This window comes from Acyrthosiphon pisum, chromosome A1 (assembly GCF_005508785.2).
Source record: "Acyrthosiphon pisum isolate AL4f chromosome A1, pea_aphid_22Mar2018_4r6ur, whole genome shotgun sequence".
Classification (NCBI taxonomy): Eukaryota; Metazoa; Arthropoda; class Insecta; order Hemiptera; family Aphididae; genus Acyrthosiphon; species Acyrthosiphon pisum.
The window spans coordinates 89,199,200-89,223,852 of NC_042494.1; the positions used below are offsets into that span (position 1 = coordinate 89,199,200).

Here is a 24,653-nt window from a genome sequence, read left to right on the forward strand (position 1 = left end):
TGTCATCGTTTATTGTAGTGAAAATTGAAATACAATACAAGGAGTTGAGCTTGAATATTAATACATATTCATTGTTTTTAAAATGTAAAAGAACACGATAACACATTTAAAAAAATATTTGTACATGACGTATAATTTATATTATCAAAATTAATTACATTGTTATAAACCATAAGAACCACATATTATTGTATTATACATTAAAACAATGATAACAGCATATTGAAATATAACATTTTAATACACATGGATTTTTACATACAAAACATAGATGTCAAAACAAATTCTAACCAATTAAGGATATCAAATTTAAATGACTCAAATAAAATATATTTTAAAAACTATGCTTTTAAAGCAGATAAATTGGAATGAACGTATTAATAAATCAAATATCTATTTTGAAATAATAAATTTCAGTATTTTTTTACATTAATATAAGTAATTTTGTTACTTACAAATATATCATAATATTTACAATTTTAAATAACGTCAAACTGGTCTTAACATTTTAATGAGATTATAACATGTTTTTAATTTATTTAATTTGATAGTCTTCTATGATTAAAATGATTATTACGTCTATGATGATTCATTCTTGGATTGGCATCTGGATAGTCATCTTCTTCATCATCATCAATATCATGGTTAAGATTATGATGATGAATTTGATTAATGTCTTCACCTTCATCTTCATCTACAATTTCATCATACTCATCATTGTCATTGAATACTAGATTACGATTATTAGGCCTAAGTAATTGGAAGTTTTCGTTAGGATGGGCAACCCCTCTGTGAATGCCCAATCCAGGATGAGGATCATCAACATAAGGAACATTTCCATTATTGGCATGCATATTACGATGAAATGCATTAATTGGTTCATTGTCATAATGTCTAAAAATAAAATAATAAAATATTATATTATTAGTAATATTATAAACATAAAAATGTAAAGTATAGCAAATTTTGTGTGGTTAGTATAAAATATTAGAGTGAATTTACCTACCATAAAACTTAAACCTAAGACCATTACCTATGTCCTTACGTTGGCTTTTTTACGATATTTTAGTTTTCATACAATTTACAAGCATTTTTAAACGGTAATAATTTACACGCTCATAGGGACCAATGTAATGTTCATAACTTAAAATTTGACAATAGTAATATAATAGATTATCAAATACACTCTAATATTAAAAGCAACATCACAGGGTTGCTTCTGTTAAACGTAAATTTTTTATGCTGCGTGTGATTCTGAGAGAAAACAAACAGTGGGCTGCATCCTCATAATAGTTATAGTTAATTAAATAAATTTTTATTCACAATGACATATTAAAAAAAATTAAGATACATTTTAAGCTATTTATAGACATTCAAATTTTTTGAAATAGTTATTTGATCAAAAATCTTGAACATTTAAAATAAGATTCCTGATTAGTTCTACTTATGGAGAATTAAATATGTTGAAACAATTTGTTTTACAATCGTTTCAAGTTGTTTTAATTATAACAAAATTTCTCAAAATCTTAACAAAATGTAAAGTTATTTTATTATTATTTCATTATTTTCATTTTTTCGTTAGCACAATTTTTATATGATAATCTATATATATAAAATGACTTGTCCTTTGTGATTCATCATCGCCTAGCCGGAACTACAGAACGGATCTGGCTGAAATTTGACATATAGATAGCTATTATGTCATAGGCATCCCCTAAGAACGGACTTTTGGAAATTCAATCCCCAAAGGGAAAAATAAAGAGTTGTAAGAATATGACAGTTGCGCCATCTATCAAGCAATATCTTAATTAAATATACAATATTGGTTTTGAAATACAAAACGTACAAACTTGATATTTGGAATACTTAGTGGTTCCTCTAATGATCTAGACATGCAATGAGAAAGGATTGTCTGATATTTGCTTTTTAAAGAGGTGGTATAATAGGGATCTTAAGATTCACGGAGGAAATTGAAACTTTTTTTTTTCTATATTAATGATTGCCTTTGGTTGCCGGTTATATTATATGTGAATTATTTCACAAAGCTAGGTACAATTACAACTGTCTGTCCATAAAAATAAAATAATTCCCCAAAATATATTAATATATAAATATTAAATACTCTTAAAAATCCGGGATGATCAACTATGACTTCAATACTATATTTTAGGTACACTGTATACAATTTTTTTTTCAACTACAAAGCTGTACTAATATAGGCTATATTTTATCTCCCACCTCGCTGTGTCCGCAATCTACCGCGGGTAGATTGCCTACCTGATAATATACCGTTTGCATAACCATAAGCGAAGCTCACGATTAACGCCACACGGGATGGCTAAAAATTAAAATATAATATGTTTTTGCTTCCATATTGATGCACAGCAAATTACACCTAAAAGGAGTTAATTAATCACAATTTTTTCCTGGGCAACGCCAGGTTATTCAGCTAGTAAAATATAAAAAAATACTAAATAAACATGGCCGAATCAAGCGAAAATAGTATATACAGTTACAAAATACAAATTTCAATTTTGCCACCCCTCAAATAATAATATTATCATGTTTTTCTTTTTAAGATACCGTCATCATACTAAAGTGCTACTTTAGGCAGGTGCCCAGCTCGCTTAGACCTTGAGCCGGCCCTGTAAATAAATATCTATTTTACTCACTCTAAATCTTCTTCTTCGTCAACATCTTCATGCTCTGGACTCTCTACCATTTCAGCCAAATATTCTGCTTGTTCCTGAATAATTGCTTCATCATCATCATATTCTTCATCTTCCTCATATGGTTCTCTAAAATCTTCATCATAATGATCATTTTCATTAAATTGTCTGTTTACATCATCTTCATCTATACTCTCTATGCTTTCTTCATCAGAATCTTCATTGTGATCATCATAATACTGATGATTATTATGATACCCGATGTTATTTCTATTAAAATGATTTGGAAATTTAAGCGAAGGATTTGGATGTTTTGGTTGATTTTGAGAAGTTGAAGGTCTGGGAGAATTGTGTGCTGCATTTGGATGAAAACGATTTGGCAGGTATGATGGATTTGATGAACTCTGACGGTTTGACATGTTTGTTGAGTTTGATATATCATATGGATGTGATTTTAGGGTAGGAGAGGGAGTAAAATCGAGAACTGGTAACTTAAAACCCAAAGGCAAAACAGATCCTCGTTCTTTCATCCTAGCCAATATAATATCTCTTAGCTCTCTTCTTTTTGCACTATCTTTAGACACCTCATCAGGATGGAACCAATTTTCCAAATAACAAATTGGAAAAGTGTAATCTACGATCGGCTTCTAAAAATATGGTAAGATTTAGATTATTTATGGACGATACAATGATTAACTAGTAAACTTACTTTAAAAAATAGTTTAAAATAATGAAGGGCAAAAAGGCCACAATCTACAAAATTAGGTTGCTGAGGTACTTTAATTAAAGACGCTTTAATAGTTTTAGGGCTAAAGTCTTTTGTATCGTCATTGTATTTAGAGATATATTCTTGCTCCATCCAATCACGCAGTGTGGCTGTGACTCTGGCACGATTAACACCACCAGATATAGAATCTAATATTAAGATGCATGGCCTAAAAAATAAGTAATTTTTAATAACTTTAACTTTAATTAGTATCGATAAATTTACTGTTTAACTGGCGTATGTTTATTTTTTAAGTAATTTGCAACATCAGTTTCATAATCAACTCCACGTTTATCTAGATAGTTTTGCTAAAAAAAATATTAACACATCAAATTAAAACGGATAAGTGTACAGAAAATATATAGAAAATTAAGTGACAATACAAATTACTAATGTTGACTTAAAATATTATATTGATATTTTGAATTATCTGAATAAATTATAAAAAAAATCTTACAGTTGAATTCACATCAAACAACCAAAGATCTTCAACGTTAGGATCAGCTTCAGTACGTTCGGGATTTTTTGCTTCAATTGGTGGCAGTTCATATCGACCTACAATTTATTTGGTATAAACAATTATTATTGTGTCAACTACTACAAGTTCAAAATATTGTTATTTTAGTATGTGATCACAATTATTTAAGGACCACAAAACAAAAAAAAAATGACTTTTGTTCAATTAATAGATAATTAATTACAATAACTAACAGTGGTATTAAAATTTGTATACGTCGATTCGTTAAAGTGCTAGAGCCCAAGAGAGATAGGCAGGTGACGTCACAAGATCACACGGCGCACCGGCGGCATATACTTTTATACAGGAATCGCAGAAGCGGTCTTGGTTATTTTTTTTATATTTGTTAAATGTATTCATTTTACAATGATGTGTTTTTTTATTTTTTATTTTTGTGTCTGACATCAGGGTTTGGGGCAGTAAAACTGCTTCGAGTTTCGTCAACAGTATCTTGTTTGATGGGAAAGTGAATTTAGTTGGTGCATTTGGGGGATCAAAATTAGTGATGGGCGCAACCAACTAGTTTTAACTATCGATTGTCTATTAATAGTTTCAAAAAATACAGAGTGATTTTTCAGTTGAATAGATATTGTTATTCATCAATTGTTTTTAAAAATTATCGAGTAATTCACTCGATAGTTTTCATTCGGTAGTAAATAGTAATACACGTCTAGTACCAACTAGTTTTGACTATCGAGTTAAAAAAAAACAATTGAGTGATTTTTCGGTATTATTGACCGAATTTACTTGATAATAATTTGGGACAGACATTTTAAAGACAAAAATATAAAAAATGAAGTAACCAGCCTCGATATTCGATAGTCAAATCTCGAATGACAACATCATGGCTAAATAGTAAATAATACATAACCTTACCTAAAAAGTAAAAATTTTGATATTTGATTAATTTTTAATAGTTCAATAGTTTTATAAAACAACCGAGTAATTAGATAGTTTAAACTATCGAGTACTTCGATAGTTTTCACTCGATTGTGCCCATCACTAGTCAAAATTCCAAATAGTTTTAAAAGTGCTGGGAAAAAAAACATAAAAATTAAAGAAAAATGGTAATTTTTACGCAAAATCGGTTTTTGATTCCTGTATAAAAGAATAGGCCGCCGCTGCCCCGTGTGATGTCACGCGGCTATCTCTCTTGGTCTCTAGCATCTCAACGAATATTTCAACGTAAATTTCAGTACCACTGTTAGTTATAGTAATTAACTAACTATTAATTAAGCTAGAATCATTTTTTTGTTTCATGGTCCTTTAATGCACAGATGTTTTAAGTAAAATTGATACTATAACACTAAGACTATTTATATGTATTCAGTATCATATCTTTTAATTTGATCTCCTCATTATAAAATCAATTAGAACAAAAATTATACAAAACAGTATATTTTGAAGGTTTGACATATTATGTTGTCTAAATATGTTTAAAAAAACTGAATATCTAGTTAAATTTACAAAAATAATTTTTTTTTTTTTTTAAGTTGAGTTTAATATAGTAAATAATAAATCAAATACAAAACAAATAAGTCAAACTATCAACAATATTATTCTTTATAATTTTTATAATGGGTGATATTACTCAAATACCCAAAAACCATAAAAAAAAAAACCATTTTATGTGAATGTCTTTTTTTTTTATGCTGCACATGGTTAAAAGAAAACAAATAGTACGCTAAAATCATCTTAAATAGTATAAAATTTAGGTTTTGCAATTTTGACCATTATATTATAGTAAGTTATTATTTAATTTGACCATACATGTATATTTAAATTTTAAACATTTACCAGTAAGATCATCAGGTGTGTTTACTGGTGTCCCATCTTTCATGCTGATCTTACCTGATAGGTGAGGATAACATATAACCGCCATATACCAATGAGCACTAGAAAAATATTAATTCATTAATAATTGAAGTTTTATATTAAACTATTCAGTTATTTTAATACTTACCTTTCATTTATTGGTATAAAAATGAAATCTTTTTCAAATATTTTTACATTTTTAGTCCATTTTTTTACCCTTTGGTGTCTAATCTTTGATAGTGATAAGGATGAATTATAGTCAGCTAGATTAATAGGTTTTGATAATGCGGTATAAAAGTATGTACTGAAGATACTTGTACGTTTTCTATCTGCTTCACTTAATTCATAAGTATACACATAACTATAATGCAAATAATATTTTTCATAACATTACTTATAATTATTAGTTAATATAGTTTTAATTAAAATCAATTACTCCATATAAAATTCAAAAAGAATATCATTCAAAAATTCACTTGAGCTCAACATTTTATAGTCTAATACTTTGATCGTATGGGTACTCTCAGTTAATTTATCTACCAGTAACCTAGAAAAGAATATAATAAATTATAAACAAAATTTGTCATGTTTAACAGATTTCAAACTTACACAAAAGCCGAATCAGCTGTTTCCTGTTCTTCTCTAGCACATCTTTTGATCTAAAAATGTAATTTTAAGTATTTCTGTTTAATATGATATTTTGGCCATTTATAGTTAATTCAAAATTATTGAATTAGTTCAATTTAGTTGTCAAATGGCATAAATATACATCAAAATTAATTATATGCAAAATAAATATTACATTTTTAATTTTTTTTAAGAAGGCCTAACACCTAAACATATCTGTTTTTCTAAAATCTTACAAAAGTACAACCAGTGAGTAAATATTGTATAGAGAAACAATGTACTCTAAAAATGTACTACGCTCCCAGGGAGGTAGCTAATAATATGTCAATTTACTTTAATATTAAAAACAACATAACTAAAAAAATTAAGTAAATTTTAAAATGATCAGAACTTGCTTCAATATTAATTCACAACTTAATTGATTTGTCTATTAATTGGTATCTGAAGTTAGTTGCATTTTTTTCCATATCTTAGAACATCTCAAGTAAGATATAAATTTGTTTTGTACTTCCCTAGCGTAACATTATGGGTTTAAAGTTATTTTGTTAGTTTAGAATTTAAGTGCTATTTATGATACATATTGTCATGTATAAGTAGAAATAAACGCACTATATTGAATTGTTTTTTTATCGACTAAATAATATGAATGTTAACAATGAAAATTGGAATATTGGAAATTTCTAAAATCAGAAAAACATAAAACTTATAAAACTAAACTATTATATTAAAAATGTATTTTAAATATTGTAATTAGAAAAAATTGTATAAAGATGTTTTTTGCATTTTTTTTAGTGCTATATAAAGTGGATTATTTAGTGTTTTTACTTTTTAAGTTACAATGCATCGAGCATAAAAATTATTGTTGTGTTATATGTTTATAATGAAAGGAAATTAATTTTGTATACTATTAATAAAATAACATATTTTTGAAGCCACAGTATATATAAATATATATAAAAGAACTACAAATAAAATATAGGTATGATTAATCTTCAAAGATTTTCATATAAATAATATAAATCTGTAGATTTATATACAATATTAATGAATCAAAACAATTTTGTTATCGATTACTTTAGAAAAATATAAATACATATTTAACACTTAACACGAACTGTGATAATAATATTTGTCAAGAAAGTATTCATGCGGATCCAGACTTGACAAAAGTTTTTGAATAAAAAAAAATATACAGTTGTATAGTAAAATCAATAATAATATACTTCATCAATAGAAAAAAGGTCAGATTTCATTTTATTAATGAACTTTTATTGAACACTTTCCAAAATAACTTAGAATATACCTAAATATTATAATAAAATTTGTCCAAATAACATATTGGTAAATATATGTATATAATAATTATTATTCATCTATTGGTTAAACAGTTAACCATTTCAAGATTAAAATTCAATTAAAGTTAACTATATATAGATGTTAACTACAGTGCTCGAATTGGGGGGGTGCGCAGGGGGTCGGAGCTCCCTTACTATTTTTATTTTTTTTTTGCGTACCCCTACTATTTTTTTTTTACATGGACGGGGGGGACGGTACAAACAATAATTTTTATTAAAATGTGAATTTCAATTGATGTCAATTATATAACAAGTTTTACTATTTTTCATATCAAAATTATTTTTGATATTAGTTTATTAATTAATTATAATATAAGCCTGTGTTTTGCCTATATAGTCAGTAGTTCACAGATTATAGATCATATACAAGTATATTATCTAAAGAACACATACTGATGTGTGCTAGTATTATTTTAAATCGTGTTCGAATGAAATGTTATCAGTTTCAGCTATGGTTATCATTTATCGATGTTTTTGAATTTTTAAATTTTTTTATACTTATCAAAATATATGGTCTCTTTTGAATCGAAAACAATAATTATTAATTTTGCTATCTATTTAGTATATTGAATAAATATTTAGATTATTATTAATTTTTTTTTCTACTGTAACAATGTAAGATGTAGATAGTAGATATAAGATATTGCTGTCAAAATATATTATACCTATTTGGAATTCAAAATATTGTGTTGCTGAAAAGTGGTATTCAAAATGTATGTAGATAAGGCAAGAGCGTGGGGGGAGGGGGCAAGGCCTCCACGGGTCTGTGTTGAGTAAATGCGCCCTTGGAACGCAGTTTTTAAATCGTTAGATTGAGCTCCTCTACTTAATTTTTTCCAATTCGAGCAGTGGTTAACTATATATAGATACCAAGTACATATATATAATATAAAATAGGTACCTAACCTATGTGCAAAAAAAAAACTAAATTTTTTAAATTTTAGCTTTTAGTTTTATTATGAACTAGCTGATCCTGTGCACTTCGTTTCCCGGCAACCAATAATTTTATTATAATAGCTTCAAAACCCATGGCAACTATTTATAAACAAAAATTTCCATGGGAAATCTCAAAATTCCTGTTTTAGCACCTCCCGGGGTTGGTCCTCTCCCTTTTTAAATTAGCCTATCTTCTGAAAAGAGGTCTAATCTATATATATATATATATTTAAATATATCTGAGCCCGTGCACTTCGTTGCCCATTAAAAATACCAACGCTATATGAATAATTTGTTTTTTTTTTAATAATATAACGGTTACCATAACAACAATTTTAAACCAATAATTATTATTATAATAGCTTCAAAACCCATGGATACCATTTTTAAACGAAAATGTCCATATGAAATATCAAAATCCCCGTTTAAGCACCTCCCGGAGTTGGTCCTCTCCTTTTTTAAATTAGCCTATCTTCTGCTCAGAGGTATAATCTATCTATGGACCTAGTTGTGCCATAAGTTCTGTCCCTATTTATCAGTTGTTCCATTAATATTTTACGATAACATTAATGACTTTGTTTATGAATATAATTTTCAACAATTGTCAAATCTACTATTTTTGGTTAGTACGATAGTTCACGTCACATATTAAATATGGAATGGGGTATTAAAGAAAATCGTATTGCTGTTATTGCGTTATTTAAGTGTAATAAAACACCATTATTTCAAAATAATATAGAATTGGTTGCCATGGTAATACGGAGACACAAACACATTAATTTATATATATATATAGATTAAAAATATATAGCACAAGTAATTTCAATTTATATTTCAGTTTATAATAAAAAAATTTTAAAGCATACCTCTTCATCCTCCTTTTTATGTAAGCTAAGTATTTTATGGGCTTGATTTACGGTCAAGGGTCCATACTTTTTTTTAGGTAATTTCTTCAGTAATTTTTCCAACTGTGCTAACTCAATTCTTTTTAAATTAAAAAACCAAACTATTTTATTTAGCATGGCATCTAAAACAACATTTGAAAAAATATTAATTATAGAAAAGAAAAAGAAAAAAAATCATTCTAACCTTTACTAAGCGGATCATAGAAGTAAGTTTTGTTATCTTGGTTCATATTTAATAAATACTGAATTCCGATGGCAGCTAAATGGTCAGTATAAATTATAATTAAAGGCTTTTCTCCATAAAAACCCAAAATTTTTACAACATTGTCCATTTGTAAATCAATAGTCACTGGCTCACATGCTAATAAAACACATAAATATATATTTCTAAAGTACAATTTTTCTTTTAATTTTTTAAGATTTAGAATCAAGTGGTTGAGATTACCTTTAACTAGAACTATATGCTTAGTTAATTAGGTACTTAATCAATGATTTAGTAATAGATTTTCTAATACAATGATATTCTATCATTGAATTCAAGTTAAATACAATCCATTATACATTGACCTACTGGTAACTTACTTTACAGCAGAGCGACATCCACTTGCCCGCTTTTTATTTAATTTAAAACTTATTAATCTTCTTTTTTTTTTATTATATATTTATTGACTTATAATAAGTCAATGATAATTTAAGAACTTATAATCTATACATTTTGTATAATAATAAGAAATAATTATAAAAAAAAGGGAGAACTAACATTACAATGATAATGGATGAAAGGAAATCTAACATTTGACATAATTAAAGCTTATTAATCTTAAGCTTTAAAAATTGTACTATCGTACCCCAGAAAAAAAGTATTTTAGGAATTTAGTATATTATTATGCACAGCCGTTTGACAGGTCCTACATACAATAAAACCTTTTTATTAAAGATTCAATACAAGACTGAATTTTCCTTATAACAGAAAATAACAACACCCCCTATATACTTTGGGTAGAGATAGGTAACCTAACGGGTCTAACCCTGCTAATTTAACTATAACAAGTAGGGGTTCTTTATGTCTACAGAAGTCACAGCTTACTAAAGGGAGTACTAAACAATTTGATGAGCGAAATAAGATATGGAAAAAGGTTATAAAAGTGTATTATTATTAGATACTAAACAAATAATAAAATAAGGTATTTTTAAAGATTTTTTTCTGGGGTATAACAACATAACACAAGTACCCTAAAAATTAAAGCAATTAATAGTTATTAATAACTAGTAATAAGTAGTATCAACTCACCAGGATTACGTATCACCATACGTATTCCATGCAGACACACTAACATATCACCACTGCGTGCTGGAACCGTATCAAAACTACCAATGTGTACAGATTGACAGTCCTCAATTTTAAAATAATCTTTAATACTCAAGTCTTTCTGCCATAATTTATCTTCCAAAAGTTTAGGATTTACTAAAAAAAGTAGATTTATTATTATAGGTACATTATTGTATATATTAAATGTATATAAAAACCATACAAGTTAATTTGCCTATATATTTATTTAAAGCTTCGGTTGTTTCTACTTTAGAAATAATTGGTTCCAAAGTATTATCATCATCTTCTTCTTCGGATGATGAAAGCAACACAACTGGGTCTTGCGGCGAAACAGAATTTACGGAACATGAAGGAACATCAATAGGCTTTACAGGGGTAATAATAGGAATCTCAGGCGCTATAATTGCTGAAGTACCTAATAGTAATAATAAATTGATAGTTAAATAGTTTTAAACCTCAAAGAAATTAACTTACTAGGTGTTTCAATCCTTGTGACTGTAACATTTTTTAAATGAGAAGCCATACGACAAGCTGCACAAACTTCATCCTCTGATAATGACTTGCACTTTATACACATTTTTACATCTTTAACTAATGACTGATATGTAACTATTGGTTTCACATTCTGCTGTTACATGATTAATTAATTACCATTAAACAATTGATAAAAAAAAATTTAAAAATACACTTACACATACATTAACCACTTTTTTAGTAGTTGATATAGGGTGTTTTGGTGACACAGGAAGCGGTTTACTATTGACTTTCTGTTTATTTGATGTTTGAATATGTTTTGTTGTAGCCAGATGTTTTAGAGAAGTATTATTAGGTTGACTATTAGATACATGATGTTTAATATCAGTTTGCTTAATTGTAGAATGTTGCATTTTTGAAGAGATAGTTGATGAAGCAGATTGTTGTTTAGTGATATTTGATATTTGTATTATTTGTTTAGGTGGTTGTTGTATGTTGATTGTATGTCTCTGTGATTTATTAGTACTGACCTGATTGGATTGATTTTTTGAGTTGGAACTGATAAAGTTAATTAATTTTATCATACAATTTAATATTAAATTAACAAAATCATACATATGGTTGTAAATGTAGTGACTTACATATTATTGTGACTAGCTGGGCTTGTTGTAGAACTTGTTGTAGAACTTGTTGAAGTGACATTTTTTGTTTCAGAAGACCTGAACAATAATAATTAAATAAAAATAACAGGAAATATTTTATGAATAAAAAAAAATATATATATATTACCAATCAAGTTTAGGGGATTGTAAGACATCTGAATTTTGTTTTAAAGTTTCTAATTCTTCTTTAGTAACGGTCTATAACAAAAATAAAAAGATAAATATACAATTTTTACTGATAAAAATGCTGATTGCCATGTCCACATTACAATGACACTGGCCCTATTTGCTCCAACTATTAGATATAGAATAAATTGAATGAGAATACAATGCACCACACTAATTTAGTGTGTCAAAAATCAAAATGTTAAATGGATTTCAATTTATTGTTACAAAAAAATCAAGAATGATAAGAACTTTAATGATTTGTTGCCAACCAAAAAGTATCTAATAATACATATAATTTAAATACTAAAAATGTATTTGGTAATCCCTATTCACAATCTCTTTAGAGTTAATAAATAATGTGTGCACAGTTATATATTCTATACACTAACCTTTTTCATGACCATGCCCACAGCAAAGAGAAGTTCATCCATCATCTCGGGTCTTGTAATCTCGAACATTTCATTTTTAGTCTGTATTCGAAGCATTTCCCTATACAGCCAAATTAAAGATAATGTATAAGCTAATTCAATTATAAGCTCGATTATAAGCATAGATTTTACTGTAATATATTCAAAATATCTATACTCTATTCAAGGTAAAAAACAGTCAGCGGCAACCAGTTTTCGACAGTAGCAGTTAGGCCACACTCGTTGGTCATCCCTAACAAGTCCGACAAGCGCATATTCTTAGTATAAATATGAAAATACATACAATTCCAGTTCCTAGTTATAATTATTTAAGCTTGGTTTGTTTTAAATAACCCCACAAGTTAGTCTGACTGGTCATTCCTACTGAGACCGTCCCATCAACAAAGGCTGTAATTGAGCGATTCAAAAATGGTAGAACATAAGATTACTAATAATACTTGGTCATATATTATATTTTTACGCCCTGTTTCACATAAAATAGAATGGATATTGGTTTAAAATCAAAGATACTGTGTGTGTCCTAAAGAGGATGTAGTACCTGCAGTACCTGCCTATGTTGACTCCATTTAACCATTGATTATAAAATATACTAGTATTTATAATCAATGATTTAACTAACACATAATATAACAAGTTTTACGTTGAGAATATTATTTAGGGTGCCACATGGTTTTTTTTGTTATTTTCATTTTAAAACAAGTTTAACATTTTAAAATAGTAAATTTTTTAGGTTGTACAATACTCATAACTTGTTTCAAGATTGAAATATCCATACAAAGCTTGCTGGGGTTCTAAATAATATTCTTACTTTCAAATGTTATAATAGATAAATTACCATTAAAAAATACATATTAAAAATAATCAAGTTCAAAGGATTATTCTAAATGTACAATTTGGTATATGTGATAGTAAGACAGAAACAACACATGCGGGTACGACATACATTCTTCTAACGTAAACATACTTATGCTGGGTCGCAACATTTGTTAAATGTTTAATAAATCAATAGTGTTCATTAAACATGATTTAGTAGCTTTTGATTCATTCAATTTTAGTAAACCATTTAATTAATATATTTTTTTGGCAACCCAGCATTTTAGTGTGAATTATAAACTGGTTAATTAACTTTTACTGCATGCAATATAAATTTAAAAAAAATTACTGGTTTGAGTGTGAGAATCCACTTTTATTGCCTATATCATCAAACTTGAACTGATTGTCCGTCATAAAGAAATACTTCTTTAAAATTCCATCGTCGTTTTTATTAATATTTAATCTTGGAGATTCCTCCTTACAATTCAATTCTGGTTTTGATGGTTGTTGTTCTTCATTTATAGACTGTATACAAGTGATCTCTTGAGATGATCGGATAACAGCATTTGATGTTGATGGGATTAATGTAGCTGCATTAATACTAGAAACCATTGTATCATTTTTCTTTATTTGATGATTTACAACTTGGTTTGATATAATAGGCTTGTAATCTTTACTAGCTTTGGGTGGTTTAGTAATAGAGATTCTAGGCTTTTTAATTGTCCTAAAAATAAACACAAATAATAATTCATAAATATTATTGATTTATAAAATAAATTAATTGTAGTTTTATTTTAAAAAATACCGGTTAGAAATTGGATATGAGGCAGTTCTTTTATTATTTTTTTGAGTTTCTTTACTATTTGGCGCCTAAAAAATTAATTATAACGAAAAGTTAACACTAAGTCAAATTTTTTTTTAAAATAATGATTTTATGTCTTCATTATAATTTTGTAAGAGTAATGAAAAAACTCACCGATTTGTCTTGCTCACAAGACACAGGTACAATTGAAACCGGAGGTGAACACCCAGTTTGCACACCTAAATTATAAAGTGTTCAACAATATTAAATTTATAGTTTTCAAAAGATGTTCAAAATAATTATAATAAAATATTATCATACCCCATTGTCGGTTGGTTATTGTAGGTTGTTTCACTAACGGTGAACTAGGAGTAATTGATATATTCGGGTTATTAAAAATCTGATGCGTAGGCAAAACGATAGCTCCGATAGTTCTAGTTAAAACACATTTAAAACAAAAATAAATAAACAGAAATAAAGACAAAAAATGAATTAGATGTAAGCCAATAAATAACTCATGCTAGAAATACATTTGAAAATAGTAAATATCAAATTTTATATAATACACTTCCATTTTACGAAGTCTCATAGGTAAACATTTTTATCATAGAGAATTTTGTAAAATAGAATAGAATAAATGTTGTTCTAATTTGATTTGGTTTTCAAAAATAAATCGTTAAACCGAACATTTTGTTAAATGTAAGTTCGTTATATGGGAGTTTCACTGTAATACATAGATTATAATTTAAAGTTAACAATTTTTTTAGCATAGATTAGTACATCATTAGACTTTGGTAGTTAAATCAAGTTCCAGAAACAACTATCAATCATAAAATAACATTAAGATAAGAATATATCAGCGCACCGTTTGTTTTCTCTCTCACCATCAGCAATAGAGAGAAAAAACGTTTACGCAGTATGAGTAGAACTCACACACCAAAATATTCTCATTTTTCAATTTAGGTATAATAGGTATTTTTATTCTAAAACCAAAAATAAATTAGTCCTACTCAGCCTGTATAAACACACATTTTGTCTATATTACACGTGAGTGAGAGAGAAAACAAACAGTGCGATGACATCTTCTTAACCATTTTACTAAAACAATCAAATCAACAAGTATATTTAAATAATGTATGTCCATGTTTTTAGGAGTGTGTCATATGTGTAAAATATCATTACAGTAGGTACTTATATTAAATGAATTATACTGCATTAATATAATATACTAATTACTAAATAATATAACAACAATAATATATTGTTTATAAATAATATAAGCATAATTTCCTAAAGATCTTTAAATGTCATATGTATATTTTATTTGTTTCAACGATATGGTTTTGTTGTATTAATTGAATGCCAGTAATAAATAGTCCCAAAACACCTTGCAATAAATTCCTTAAAATAAATATTTATAAATCAGGGTTGCTACAGAATTTAGATTTCAAAATTCCCTGATTTTCCGGTTATTTTCCAGAACACTTTCCATAAGATACTAAATATAAATATATTTTTTTTTTATATCACCTATAGTTGTGATAATAGTAAATATAGATTTGTTACCTTTATTTTATAAATAATCGATAGCACAAATTATTCGTTACCGGCCATCACTATTTTTGAGAAATATTGGTTAAATAATATGTTATCACAGAAGAATATCAAAGATATTAAATATTTATATTTTACATATTAGGTAACAAAGATAGGGCTTTATTATCTACGATATTTTATTAACTATACAGATTAAACATACCTATTATGTTATGAAATAGCGTCGAAATAGCGCAATATTGATTTAGGTTTTAGTTCCTAATATGTTAATTATCTATCAGAAATGATATAAAAATAATTTTTGTATGAATATATATAAAACTAAATAATGAATAAAGTTTGGAATACATAGTTATATATCTCGACAACCATGATTTTAATATTATAAATATTTTTCCATAATTTTTCCTTATTTCCCTGAATTTCACTGACAAATAAAAAATTCCCTTAAAATTCCAGGTTTCCCAGGTAGCGTAGCAACCCTGAATAAATGTAATATTTTAAGTTTTTAACGTTTGTAAGATAGATATGATATTTATATTCTAAATTACACAATATACAACATAGTGACAAGCCGACATAATACTAACATGATTACCTATAATATAAAAATTACAAACTAGTACCTACCAAATTTTCAATACATGGTGTAATCATCATATTAGTACCTACACTCTTTCTTTATTGGGCCTTATTAGTCTGACTAAATGTTTGTAAAATAGATTTTTTTTCTCTCCAAACTGAGAACATATAAACTAGATTCATCAAAATGATAAGGAAATGTCAATTTCAGAGTTCACAGTAATTTAACAAGGAATACTGAACAATTTCTTTTCTCTTTTGCTTTCCAAAAACTAGCTACTACATTGTTCTCTTAACTTCACATTTTCACATATAATATTATATTGGTATCATCAATTATGGTGAACAGACGTTTTGTCATCATTAGTTATTAAGATAGGACATTTGGCCCCTGTGAGTTATAAGACGTTATTTAGTCATAGGATGTTTGTTTCCTCTAGTATTTTAAATCAATAAATTTAAAAATTAAATTTGAATAATGGAAATTATATTGTATGCAGTGAATTTAATTTATTGTAGGTATTATTTTTTAACCTAACCTAACCTACAGGTATTTTTATATAATTTATTTATATTATTTAAAAATTAAATTTGACTGATGAAAATTGTGTTTAGATAATATATTATATTAATATAAATTATAATGACATTTTCGTTGTATAAAAATTATAAAAATTTTAAATAAAAAAAAGTAAATTTCAAATTTTATACAATACACTTCTGTTTAGTTTAAAATTTAGTAATTCGAAATACCGGTGGATAATTTACAGGGAAAAAACGTCCACGGTCTATCAATCATAGAGTCAACATTTAACTTTAACAGACATTATTTTATTAAGATCTAATAACTTCTGATGGAGGTCAAATGATTTTGTCGAGGAAGGGGATATGCCTGATTTTTTAGCATGCACTAGGTATTTAATTATTAAAACATAATTTATGGTTATCAGATCCTTAAACATTAAAAAAAAAAAAGGTCATGGAGATCCCCCATACTCCCTCAACTACCATTTGACCACCACTGTAGTTCTAACTTATATCATTTACTATTTAAGTATATATACTCTTATATTATATTATATCATGTAAATTTGATTATTACACGATAAAGAGTAGGTATTGAAATATTATATGTATTCCTATAAATTAAGTTTTTATGAAAACAAAATACAAAGAAATAAGTTTACTTTGTTTTCATTTGATTAGTTGACATAATTTTTTTAATAACATTTAGAGCCTGAACACACTGTACAGTTACAGTCACAACGGTTATAAACCGTCCAGTTTGACCGCAATATACTGCGGTTTATGAAAGCCCCAGCGGTTATTTTAAGATAGTGTGGTTGGTATAATTCAAAGTAATGTATTTCAATTGAACTGGACAACTGGATGATTTATACTGCTGCGGTTGTAATTCTGTGAAAAACCTATAAAACAAGATACCTACCTACACAATGGCTAAATAAGTGTGTGTGTGGGGGGAGGGGTTGGCCAAAAATTATTAAATAATAACAAAATATTTATTAAAAATCTCAACTTCAGACAAAACTTGTCATAAATTAATCAGGGAACGAATATATGAACTACCTAATATTTTAATATTTTTAGTAAGAAAATAATTACTAACTAAAAATGTGTTACATACCAACAAGGTTTTAGAAAAATATTTTTGCTTATTTCAGTGAATAACAATAAGATTATAAGAAGGGTCTAAAAGCTAATTTAACATTTTTTTTTTTTTTTTTTTTCAAAGTTGATTTTTCTATTAGAATTTGTTACATTTAGTAACTATCTAATAAATTCCAGAGACAACATCTATATCTGTATGGCTCCTTAAAATTCAAAAATATATTCACAGTTGTAGATCTTTAACAAATAAAGTTGTAGGTTCTTTAAAATCAGTTACTGATAATAATTTAAGACCATACATTTTATGGATATTAAAGACATTTAAAATCATCCCTGCACGTAGGAGATTACGTAATTTTATATTTCATTAATCATAAAATAAAGAAAACACTAAGCAGTGTTTATCTTATTATTGAGTATTATTATATTATAATTAGGTGGGACTTATGCCTACTAATATTATAATTTAATACAAATTAGGTACAAGATACTTTGTAAATAATTATAAGAAACAACAAAATACATAAGTGAAACACAAATTGCTGGAAAATAAAATATTTTAAAAAGCTTAGGTAAGTTAAAATGGGTACTTGCAGTACTACTTACTTTTTGGTTGAAGGATCCATAATATTTTTAAGCTTAAGTTTTACGTATTTAGAATGATCAGCACCTGGTGGTACACTGGAAAAATTCTTCCGTATATTATCAAAATCTCCTCTAAAATTTGCAATAGGAAATAACTTAAAAAGGTGATAGATATTGCACTGTACGATATCTGGTTTCAACTCTTCGCTCTGAGGATTCAACTCTACGATTTGAGGATTCAACTCTACGATTTGAGGATTCAACTCTACGATTTGAGGATTCGACTCTACGCTCTGAGACTTCAACTCTACGCTCTGAGACTTCGACTCTACGCTCTGAGGATTCGACAGTACGCTCTGTGGATTAGACTGAACGGTCTGTGGATTCGACTGAACGGTCTGTAGATTTGACTGTACGCTCTGTGGATTAGACTGAACGCTCTGTGGATTCGACTGTACGCTCTGTAGATTTGACTGTACGCTCTGTGGATTAGACTGAACGCTCTGTGGATTCGACTGTACGCTCTGTGGATTTGACTGTACACTCTGTGGATTCGACTCTTCGCTCTGTAGATTCGACTCTACACTCTGTGGATTCGACTGTACGCTCTGTGGATTCGAACCGCCACTTCCGTTCACGCCCACCGTGAACATGGTAAATAATTGTTACCAAATTTGTTGATAGCACTTTTGACAACTGGAAATAAGCAAAATGAATACCTTGCATGAGTCACGACACATCAACAATAACAACAACGGGAACAGTAGCAAAAACCATAACAAAGTATAAACAATCACGAAGAGGTTTGTAACGGGTTTGTTTACCTTTAAGATCAAGTATGGTGCTGCTCATATTACGATTTGATGCATGTCCGACACACGACGGACGATTTACATAATTAAGGGAGCATTCTACACGATGTGGTCACACGTCGGAGATTCGAAAGAGGGAATTCTGCGGACAACGACGAATGCGTACGCGGTAATCAGCATCGGCTGCCGTTGAAATGTGCGAGTGTTCCGACAACAATCAGGGCACCGTGGAGGGGATTGAAAATACGAAGGTGCGGGCACAAGCAGTGACGGAAGGAAACGCGTTTATCAGCGGTCGTCAAATATCAAAATGCGACGAATTATTAAGCTTATGGCGGCGGCGGCAGGGGCGTACAATGGTGGACGATTGCGAATTGTAAACCGTCAACAACGGACAGAGCGACAACAGTGTGTTTCTACTCTCTGCGCCAATGTCGACTGTCAGCGAACGCAAACGGCGCCGAATCTGTTTTTTTTTGGTTAGGGGGGCGGCCCCTAAGTACCGTATGGAGGTAAAATTAGCGCGTCTGTTATCTGTTATCTGTTTCGTTAAGAAATATTCAAAGACGCGCGGACACGCTAACAAAAACACGGTTCGGTATATTCGTCAACGTACCGGCTATTACCGGCTGAAGTACCACCACGGGTTTTATTTTAAGCCATTAGTACCACCAACCACTACCAATGATACATTATTATTCTTAATTTCCTATCCAATTATTAATTATTGTTTTTTTTTTTTTTAGATTCTGAGTGGAGCGATGAATTTATTGATTTTACAATGTGTGTGTTTTTTTTTATCGGTTTTCGACAAAATCAATTTTGGTTTTTGGTGTAACTCTGAAACATACGACCTATATACATGAATTTTTCACTGCTTATTTATATTTGCATTTTCTATACACGATAAAATATTTCGATTTGTTTTGAACTGTTTACGGATAATTTCAGTTCCCAATTGTTTTTTTTTTCAATGAATGTCAATAAAATTTATTGGGTAAAAAATATTGAAAATTTAATACAAGGCTCCTACTATATTGTTACAATGACATTTGAAAAATATTAAAAATCCATAATCACAATTTTTTTTATAAGAATTTAAAGTTCAAATATTGACAAAAGGTGTAAAAATCACAAAAATGTGCAGATTATTTTGAGTTAGAAATTAATAAATATTTTTCTTTTTAAATCTAAAATTTGAAAAAGTAATACAAGATTCCTCATAAGTTATTCTACCTTTATCAAAAAAAAAAATGTCTAAAGGAAGTATAATTACATTTTTATGAGCGATTTAAGTTTGTATTTTTACAGCTTTTATATTCATTCGATTTCTCATGTAGCAATTTCTTTAGTTTGTTGTAATTTAAAAGCAAATAACTGTAGGTACATAAAAATCTCACTAAATGTTTATATCCCCATTTTCTATACACCATACATTTTTTGAAAATATTTGAACTTGTTTTGATCTGTTTATGAACAATTTCTAATTTAAATTTTTTCTATAAATATCAATTAAATTTGTTGGGTCAAAAAGCGTACAAAATTAATACAAGGCTTCTAATATATTGTTTCAAAAGCAGATAAAAAATATTAAAAATCCATTTAAGGTTAAATTTTAAGCAAAAGCTAAGAACCTACGCAACGTAAATAAAATATTGGGAAATCGCGTTACCTATAAACAATTACAGAAATCGATAGATTTCTTATTAGTAAGTAGTAGTAAAGTTGCAACTATGAACTCTTGCCCAGTGTGCAACGATTTATTTTGAGGACCCAAATTAATATTATTATTGTCATTTTTAAATTTAATACGGATGCTAGAGTTACTTAAATAGTTATTAGTTATTACCATAGAACATTATAGAAGCGACACTCGTCCCTCTACTTTAATTGTTTTTATTTCGTGGTGGACTGATTGATGTTGTAAGCTTGGCGGTAAGACATGATGTTAAGAACGCTTTTATCGCCGAAACGGACCGCTCGAGACCAGCCCGCCAATATTTAAAAAAAATAAAGTCACTGCATACTACCTTAGAATAAATAACTATGTAATAATATTATAATAACTATGTACCCATATTATTTTTTGATATTACCATACTATAAAAACTATTATAAACATATTTATAGAAAGCCATGATCGGGGCAAAAAAAAAACAACTTCTCTACCTTCAACCATAGAACATTAGAACATTAATGTTCTAACTACTATGCTTTAACACAAGCTTCTCTTATACCCTTATAGTAGGTAGATAATTTCATTTTACAATTCATTGTATATATTAAATAATAAATACCTATACACTAATAAATTAATATCTGAAAAAAAAACTATTTACAATATTATTGAATAAATATCTTGAAAAATAAACTATCTTTGATCCGTCTATCCATCATAATATTCTTATATTCATATCGTACAATATAAAAAAATTAAAAATATTTTATACCTAATTTATATTATATAATACTCTTATCGCATAATTATCAACAAGAATGATGTTGTAAGCTTGGTTTAATTTTTGCCGAAAACATTGCATTTATTATATTATTATTGATATTTCTATCATACCTATTATATATTATTATTGTTAATCATTTTTGAGTCAATACCACCCTATCGTACAATAATGCGAATAGGTACATGGTAAATGTCATTGCATATAGTAAAATTTAAAATTGTATAAGTCCCCATGAAGAATGTTTTTGAATTAGAACGAAAGAATAATTTGTTTGAATATATAATTTTTTCCAAATTCAAACTTAAAAATTGTATAATAAAAAACGGGATCAATATATTTTTGGAAGTTGTTGGTTACAATATTAATTACTTATGAGAAACCTTGTTTTAAAATTTCAAATCTTCAGTGATGGGAAAGAACGCGTTCATATTGTTTGAACTTGACATGAACGAGTTCGATTTTCAAGAAATGAACTTGAACACGAATTAAGTTCTTATTAATTATGATTTTGAACGTTTTGGGTTCGTTCATTGACAATTTAATTTTCATAGAACACAGGCGATAGGATAATGTTTTGTAGCCGATCAGGTTCCTTCTCAAGAATCAAAAGATATTAAATATTACGTACAATTATTCTGTAAAAGAAATTTTAACAGTTATCCTATTGCCTATTATTTATTCGTTATTACTCGTTATTTTATATTTAACTATGTTATATTATATTTAATTATTATGTTTTACATTTTACATTTACTAGCATAAAAAAGTGTTATTTCATTTTGTTATTTAAAAGACATAATTTATTTTTGTTTAAATTTTAAAATAAAATGTATTCCAAGGATTAGGTTATTCATTTCATCTTAGTATCTTACTAAACATGTTCAATGTACAGTATATTTTATTGCACCATTATGAATAAATACTAAATAGTATTAAAAGTATTATAAATATTCTTATATTTATTATTTATAACATTCTTTATCTTTTTACATATAGTTTGTAGTTATAATTCTATTGCACTATACAGACATAAATTGCAATTTTAATTTTTTAAACACATTTTCTTTAGTAACTTTTTATAATTTTTGATCATTTTAAAAATGATGAACTACTGAATTAGAACTTGAACTAGTTCATTCTAAAAACTATGAACTAGAATTTGAACTAGTTCATATTTAATGTTTTGAACTTGAACTAATTCATTTTTAGAAAGAACTTTCCCATCACTGCAAATCTTAGATGTAAAAAGAATAATTTGTGGAAAGTTTAGTATTTGAAATAGACAATTTTTAATTTTACTTTTAGTTTTGGAGGCCGATTAGAGCTGGTGGAGTGCATTGTACACCTAATTGTTGTGGCAATAGCAAGTAGCAAGTAGATGGTATTTTTTTTATAAAGAGCCAGCTATAGCTGCAAGTTGATTCTAATAGGATATTTACTATTTGAATAACCCATTATTAGTGGTAAATTGTTAATATTATTATTATTTGTTTGGTAGATTAAGCAGACATTACAGTCTACAACACAATAAATTATCAAAATTAGAAATGATAGACTGTATGAGCAGATTGGAGATCCGAGGAATGGAGAAGGTACACTGGTATCTAAAATTATAAAAAGTTATCCATTAAATTGTTAGTTGTTTGTCATTGTGGTTGTTAATTTAAAAATGGTCACTGATTCAATATTATAGTAAATAGTAACATTGATTGAATATTATTTTCCCATAAACTTTTATACAGTTATGAAAGTACAGAATACATAACATTGTTATTTATCAATGCAAAAATATAAACCATATTGTACATACAATTAGTTATGGATCATGGCTAATAAGTCAAGGTTATATGTACAAAATATACAGTAAGTAACCATAGGCGTGCGCAAACATTTGTGGCAGGGTGGGCCAAGTCAATATAAAGATTAAGAAACCTGAACTCTGATGGAAGAAACAATTAAAATATTACATACTTTAATTTACCTACTCGTAATCACCCACTATTTAAGGCACAAATCATTCATATGATAAAAAACAGATATATTTTTTTTAAATTAAATAAGAAATATTTTAATTGTCAACACGGTTTTAAATTTTAAATAAATACAATTTCACAATTTGTAATGGTAATATGCAGGGCTCGTTACTTCATGCACTAAAAAATGCATAAATAAGCATGCATTCATGCACTAAAAATTGTCAAAATATGCATTAAAATATGCACTGAAAAGTTCGAAAATATGCATTTATATGCTCTAACATTTTTAAATTATGCACTCAAAATATGCATTATGTAAAAAAATCATGAAAAAGTTTTAAAATAATAATAATTAATCCATAAATTTAAAAAATTCAAATTCCTCCACAAAATTTTGCAAACGGCCCGCAACTGTTTGTTTTTCTTTCGGCATTGTTAAAATAAAATATGAATAATGTGTACAGTAGTAACCTACCTATACCTCACATGAAAATACTAAAACAGGAAATAAACGCTTACAACTCATACGAGTAAACTCATCGGCAAGTGTAAGAAAACTATACTGTAGAGTGTAGCAATGTACAAAATTATAAATGCTGGTTGGTGAGAAGCTGCCACTTTATACGGTGGAGGATGGTAGTGGTAGCGATTACACTGTTTCCGCGATATTTCGTAAAACGCATAAAATCTAAAGAAGTATGTAGGTACTAGGACATTAGGTAGTCACACGCTCACTGAATAAAAATAAATCAAAACACTATAATTTTGTAAACAGGAAAGTAA

At 27.8% G+C, this 24,653-nt stretch overlaps 1 protein-coding gene across 5 annotated transcripts in view; it reads right to left on the bottom strand.

Annotated features, from left to right (window-relative positions):
• Positions 1-332: 332 nt before the first annotated feature.
• The window catches only part of LOC100163781, a 50,219-nt gene continuing 25,898 nt past the window's right edge, over positions 333-24,653 (bottom strand). The window contains exons 1-24 of one of the 5 annotated variants that reach the window (XM_008186554.3): positions 19,445-19,886; positions 18,642-19,316; positions 14,589-14,701; positions 14,442-14,506; positions 14,271-14,335; positions 13,815-14,189; positions 12,614-12,713; positions 12,184-12,254; positions 12,036-12,113; positions 11,619-11,952; positions 11,395-11,545; positions 11,123-11,335; positions 10,882-11,055; positions 9,775-9,951; positions 9,552-9,712; positions 6,377-6,426; positions 6,204-6,314; positions 5,916-6,128; positions 5,750-5,847; positions 3,893-3,990; positions 3,661-3,743; positions 3,379-3,604; positions 2,673-3,316; positions 333-894 (exon numbers count right to left, since the gene is read on the bottom strand). In XM_008186554.3, the coding sequence (XP_008184776.1) occupies positions 540-894; positions 2,673-3,316; positions 3,379-3,604; positions 3,661-3,743; positions 3,893-3,990; positions 5,750-5,847; positions 5,916-6,128; positions 6,204-6,314; positions 6,377-6,426; positions 9,552-9,712; positions 9,775-9,951; positions 10,882-11,055; positions 11,123-11,335; positions 11,395-11,545; positions 11,619-11,952; positions 12,036-12,113; positions 12,184-12,254; positions 12,614-12,713; positions 13,815-14,189; positions 14,271-14,335; positions 14,442-14,506; positions 14,589-14,701; positions 18,642-19,273 (4,587 nt within the window). In that variant the 5' untranslated portion in view covers positions 19,274-19,316; positions 19,445-19,886 and the 3' untranslated portion in view covers positions 333-539. Of the gene's footprint in view, positions 895-2,672; positions 3,317-3,378; positions 3,605-3,660; positions 3,744-3,892; positions 3,991-5,749; positions 5,848-5,915; positions 6,129-6,203; positions 6,315-6,376; positions 6,427-9,551; positions 9,713-9,774; positions 9,952-10,881; positions 11,056-11,122; positions 11,336-11,394; positions 11,549-11,612; positions 11,953-12,035; positions 12,114-12,183; positions 12,255-12,613; positions 12,714-13,814; positions 14,190-14,270; positions 14,336-14,441; positions 14,507-14,588; positions 14,702-18,641; positions 19,317-19,444; positions 19,887-24,653 lie in introns of those variants that run through there. The other 4 variants (XM_008186553.3, XM_008186552.3, XM_001948492.5 and 1 more) reach the window with 4 other exon arrangements.